Source organism: Opisthorchis viverrini (assembly GCF_000715545.1).
Source record: "Opisthorchis viverrini unplaced genomic scaffold opera_v5_103, whole genome shotgun sequence".
NCBI lineage: Eukaryota > Metazoa > Platyhelminthes > Trematoda > Opisthorchiida > Opisthorchiidae > Opisthorchis > Opisthorchis viverrini.
In genome coordinates this window covers 1,132,241-1,138,348 of record NW_008751758.1, presented here as the reverse complement: position 1 = coordinate 1,138,348, position 6,108 = coordinate 1,132,241, and the positions used below count along the sequence as shown (strand labels likewise).

Here is a 6,108-nt window from a genome sequence, read left to right as displayed (position 1 = left end):
GAGCCAATTTTTGAATGTTCGTGCAGGTTCAACATTGAAACTGAATTCAGCAAACAAGCTAGTAGCAGCATCTGTGGAAGAACATGGAGGCCCAACTGTTGTCTTATTCACCGACACTGCGCTTCAAAGATTCAGTAGGCCACACTTGAGCTTCCTCGAACTGCCTCCCTTGTTATTGTAAAATTACTTGAAGTTGCTCTGTCGAAATTGACAACGTGGGTTCGGGTTGCCGCCAGCTGTTGGGTCTTGCGAACGGTGGTGCAACACCTATATCGGTCCTTGGTTTACCGTTCGCTACTATGGTACATAAAAACACGATAGCCTGATAGAGTCCTCTGTGGGAACATCGAAAATCACAACTGCATTCATGGGATTATCGCGAAACGTTCCGGAAAAGTCCACTGGACTCTTCACGAGGGGGCGAGAAGCGCCAAAGTAGAAATGCTAAATCCTGATTGGCTGACGTTCTAGCAAACCTGGGCATGCTCTCACTCGCTCAGTAACCGGGTCGTCACACCCGTCCAATGAAACTGAGTGTAGCTTTTGGCTTATGTACTGATACTTTTCTTCTGAGAGGTTTTCGTGAACCATCAAACCAGTTCGCCATAGAATAGGTCGATTGAACACATCGATAGTGTGCTTAGTGACAGACCGGATTGACAAATATTCGGGAAAGCATATGGTCGGGGTATTGTGGTCAAGGAAAGGAAAGATGCGCCAAGAGTGTGAACTCGTTTCAGATTTCCTTAATAAGCTATATTTCGTGTTGCTCAATTTCTACCTTCATAAATTTTCAGTTCTATGGGTGGATGTAATCAAATAGCCTTTGGGCTATTTGGACAAAGACAGTCATGAAAGCCACAAAAACCAGCGCGTTCTAGAGCTCGGTAAGTAGGTATCCGTCAATTCGCCGCCATTCAGTTTTGAGAGTCGAAGGAGGTTTAAGTCTGTTGCGTTCATGTTGTGATGAGAGGTAGAACATTTGGGCTTCACACCGTACTAATGTGGGTGAAGGCTACCCATATCAATTAAGTAGCCTGATGACCCACCTAATGTGTATTCAGGCACAGGACTTTCGTCAGCTAGGTTCTACGGATGACTGGGAGATAGTGCAGCCGGACATCGGATAATGCGTCACGTAATATTATGCATTCCTGTGGTAACATCTGGTCCCCACCTCATTGTCTGTCAGTCTTGTTTGAATACATCTCACTAAAAACCGTCACCACCCGGATATGCACACTTGAATCACGAAGGTTTATGACCAGAGAAATGCCTCGTCCAACTCCATCACCATTTCTGAAGCATCAGTGGTCGCGCCACCAAAACGTAACGACTTTATTACCAGCTTATACTCTAAATTCTGTGTCAAAATGAAAAACAGGAAAATGAACGACGGCGTTTACTTCGACTCATGGTTTGGAGACTGATAACTGGCCAGTTTATGCGTTATCATGCTAAAACATAAATATAACCCAGTGCCGCAGCTGACTCGTAAACTAAAGCACAAGATACTCACACAGCTCCCTCCGAGAAGGTTATCCCAACACTAATGAAGTCATAATATGGGACACCATCCCAAGCACGCGGGCTCACCAAAAAAATATAGGTGGAACATCCTGAAAGACGACAAGAAGGGGTAAATTATTCCCTGAAATTAAAGTCATTATTATGAAAAAAAGGTAGCCGTGTGTAAAATGATTTGTTGGAAAAAGAGGTATCGGTAGATAGAACAAGAATTGACGGTGCGATCGTGGTTAGTTGTGTTCTTCTTTGATAAAAGGAGCTCACTAACAGTCAAGTGCCTAATTTGGTGGTGGTATCTGTAGAATGCTTTTCATCAACTTCAGTGGTCATTCGTGTAAGGATAAAAAAAAAAGATAAAGTGTTCAGCTGTAGCACCCTTCCGGTGCCTAGCTGCCATGCCACCCGAAGGAAGCACGAGGGCTGGGATACTGCCAGGTTGCCCAAGCCTAGACAGGGGAAGTCGAGTGGCGGAGGTCGGATTCGAACCACGGATCTTCCGGTCAGTAAATTCGCGCTCTAACCACTTGGGCCATCTCGCCCAAGGTACCTGCCGCACGACCAAATACCCGTTTTCTAATCACCTCGTTATGAATTCGTTGACGCCATCCGTCAATATCAACGCTTCTGAGGCATTGATGGTCCAAAACCTGAAGACGACTCCGACAATCTGTCCGCAGAAGCCGTCTTGCAACCACACAACAGTGTAGTCCTTACTGTAGCTTTCGTCTTCAAGGATGGGGACGATGTTGACCGCGTACTCCAGGTAGAAAAGATTCTCACTAGCGACATCGAGTTTCAAAGACCTTCCAAGGTTCTCCTCACGCTCTCATCGCTGACAGTGTCAAACAAAGTTGAAGAGCGGGGGTATCCTTGTCGGATACGGTTTTTTGTGGGATGCTTCTAGAGAGCTTCACATATACCCGCACACACTAGAAAGTAGGTGAACACGAGGATCGGTTTATGTTGACAAACTTCTGTTGAGCGAATGTGGTTAACAGCACAGATAGGCCGATACAATCAAACGCACCCTTGAGATCCAGAGAACACCAAGATTGTGCATCGTCTATACGAATGACGTTGCTTTAACACCTGAAGGAGTGTGATTCACGCAGCCTCTACCCGTTCGAAATCCCGCTTAATGCTTACGAGTGGAAGATTCGCATACCGCCGCAGCGTTCAGCTGTAGCACCCTTCCGGTGCCTAGCTGCCATGCCACCAGAATGAAGCAGGAGGGCTGGGATACTGCCAGGTTGCCCAAGCCTAGACAGCAGAAATCGAGTGGCGGAGGTCGGATTCGAACCACGGACCTTCCGGTCAGTAAATTCGCGCTCTAACCACTTAGGCCATCTCGCCCCCTAGCCTGGATAACGGTGCATTTTCAAATGATGTACTTGCAATGGATGTGATAAACACAAAGGTTTTAGTTTTACTCCCGTTGTAACAAGGCGTCTGGCGTCATACCGCCGCAAGAGGACTAAGAATCAGTGACGCCAGATGCCTTGTTACAACGGGAGTAAAACTAAAACCTTTGTGTTTACCACATCCATTGCCAGTACATTATTTGAAAATGAGCACCACTATCCACTCACTTCGGTTGTCCAGGAGGGTCTCTTGCTCCAAGATGGAGGCGAACAGGAACAGGCTGAGAAGTTCGCGGGCCTCCTTGCACAGAGCAGGTGGAAGTTCATGGGGATCCGAAGCACGAAGATTCTTGGGTAGAGCTATACTCTCAAACGATTTTCAGTCCGATAGCCCAGAATGGAATTTGCAGGTTACCTGCTGAATTGCTGTTCGAAGTATCGTCCCCAATGGTCCAAACTTTCTTTGTTGGGTATTGGGGAGCAATTTTGGTTCTTGATACCTTGGCTGAAAAGGAGCTTGCAAAAACCAGTCGAGGGAATCAAGCGGAACAACCTGCGAACGCTCTCAGCATTTTTCGCACCTTTCATTTCTCGCGGCCTTCCTGACCCATCAACCCTCCCAGTGTGTACCGGCACCCAGTTGCATCTGGTGTTGGATGAGGTGTCTGATGGAGTAGTGGCCCCAACACGGAAGAATCGGCTGTCTGCCCTCCAGAAGGGTGACCGTCCCATCAAAATGCAGTGCTTGGATGAAATTAGCTGGCTTGTACGCAGGTAGAATTTCCGACAGTATGTAGCGCTTTCAAAGTCTCCACTGATCGTTCATATCTGACATCGGAAGCGGCCAGCAGGCATTGGAGGACCTGGTTCTGATGGGTCTAGGTTCATTAACAATGGTTGAGCGAGATACGGCGTTTTACGCGTTGAAAGGCTCGCCAAAAGCATTCAGCAACAGGTGCATGATTGGAGTCCACGAAGGTATTCTAGAAGAAACGACAGGCAATGGTTGAACCTCGCTGCCGGTTTGTTTCGGTTGATTGGTGAGCATCATGTAGCTAGACATCTCCACTGTTCCGAGAATTGGTACTGTAAAGCAACAGCCCATGATCGATTCGCATCTGAAGCAGACATACTCAGTTGTCCGTGATATCCATTCCAAGGTGACCAGCCGACAGGACCTAAAAAGCACTTGGTCTGCCTGAGCGTTCATGTCGCTAGCCACTACAACAATGTCTGGGATATTAGACCGTTATAAAAGAGCACCTAGAGCGTCATAGGAATTGTCCTCGGTAGATTCAAAGCTGTAGTCCGTCGAGACATAAGCAACCACTAGAGACAGGGTGCAACTGACCTCACTTTCTCGAGATTCTGTCACGAGCATTGCCAAACAAACCGCACAGGCTATCAACCGGAATCTAGCCAAGTGGAGAGGCTTCCGTTCTCGACAAAACCCGTCCTCAGTTCCAAAACTGCAGGCTGTCAGGGCACATGCTAATACCACAAATAAAAACCTTTACCGTATCGACCTGAATTGATCTCAAATGAATCAGATGACCGTACAGCTTAAAGAGGACTGTGTACTGGGATTCAGTCTAATAAAGAGATTCCAGCCTTAAAACTGAGTACAACTCTACACTATGGATGCCACCAGTCATTGCGTTAGGATCACCAGATACCCGTAGAGGGAAATATGGAGCATTTGAGATCGTCGTAAGCGACTTGAGCTGCTCGATCCAGATAGAGTCTTGTGTTTAGGAGACAAAATGCATCGACGGAGAGGGAAAGCATGGTTTCACTAACAAATGCCAGTTGCTTAGTTTAACGTAGAGTACGGACATTGAAGGGTGAAGTGTGGATGAGATACTTTGAGGTCAGTGAGTATTTTGGCTTACATTTCTGAGCGGCAGTTTATACACGGAACAATGACTAGAAGACCGGCAGATGGGTTGATCACACTCCATCATTCAATGGGTTTGGGGAGTATGGGGGAGGGCCAGTAAGCGTAGAGCTCAAAGGGTGGTTGATACCCCCGGGTTACCCTAGCCGCAGGTGGGTTGGTTGAGGTAACCCACCATTAGCATTTAACACAAAAGTCTGATCCACTAGGCAGTCGGACTATGTCGGGTTTTGTTCGGGGACCCCACCCCTAGCCTCTGACTCAAAAGTCCGATTCGCGAGACAATGGTTGTTAGGGTTCTCTTGGGGGGGGCTTCCCGGAGTCAGTGACTATATAGTCTGACTCACTTGGCTGCAGGAGGCCGGTTTGCCCGAGGACGCAGAGAGTAAGGCATAACTGTCTCACTCCCAATGTGGCTGTACATATTAGGTGCATTCTGGGCAGCACCAGACTAGTTGGTTTTAAAAGTACTCAAGGATGTGCCGGCGGTCAACCGGCGATCGGAGGGGGCTTCCCGGAGTCAGTGACTATATAGTCTGACTCACTTGGCTGCAGGAGGCCGGTTTGCCCGAGGACGCAGAGAGTAAGGCATAACTGTCTCACTCCCAATGTGGCTGTACATATTAGGTGCATTCTGGGCAGCACCAGACTAGTTGGTTTTAAAAGTACTCAAGGATGTGCCGGCGGTCAACCGTTGGGCGATCGGAGTGTGCGGCATTTAGGACCGACTTTTTCTCGACGGAAAGCATAATTACTGCTTCCATAATTATGGCGATGTTTCGCCTGAAGAGAGCGCCTTACTGCCTTCTCACTTTGTTAGGAGTCACTCCTAACGAACATATTGCTCAACAAGAACTTCTGCATCGTTTACATTGCGTACTCGAGCGGATTCAACAATATGGTTTTCGTCTACGTGCAGAGAAGTGCGCATTTTTTCTCACTTCTATCAAATATCTTGGATTTATTTTTGACGAACATGGTCGTCATCCAGAACCAGAACATATTTCTGCCATACAACAAATGTCAGCACCGACGAATTCAGCAACCTTGCGCTCCTTTCTCGGTTTAGTAAGCCATTACAGTTCATTTTTGCCAGACATGCATCGTGTCCGTGAACCACTTAATCATCTTCTAAAAAAGGATGTGCCTTAGAACTGGTCACATCAGTGCCAGTCCGCTTTTGACAAAGTAAAGTCGTTTCTCAGCTCTGATCTACTACTCACACATTACAATCCAGCCCTGGACATTACTGCTGTTTCAGACGCATTCAACTATGATACTGGAGCTGTCATCTCTCACGTTTTCCCCGACGGAAACGAAAAA

General features: G+C 47.3%; 1 protein-coding gene across 1 annotated transcript in view; it reads left to right on the top strand.

Moving 5' to 3' along the window:
* T265_05440 (hypothetical protein) overlaps positions 1-6,108 on the top strand; it is a gene marked incomplete at both ends in the record, with an annotated part of 16,571 nt that overhangs the window by 4,533 nt on the left and 5,930 nt on the right. The window contains one exon of the mRNA XM_009170447.1: positions 5,606-5,807. Coding sequence (XP_009168711.1) covers positions 5,606-5,807 — 202 coding nt within the window. The remainder of the gene's footprint in view (positions 1-5,605; positions 5,808-6,108) is intronic.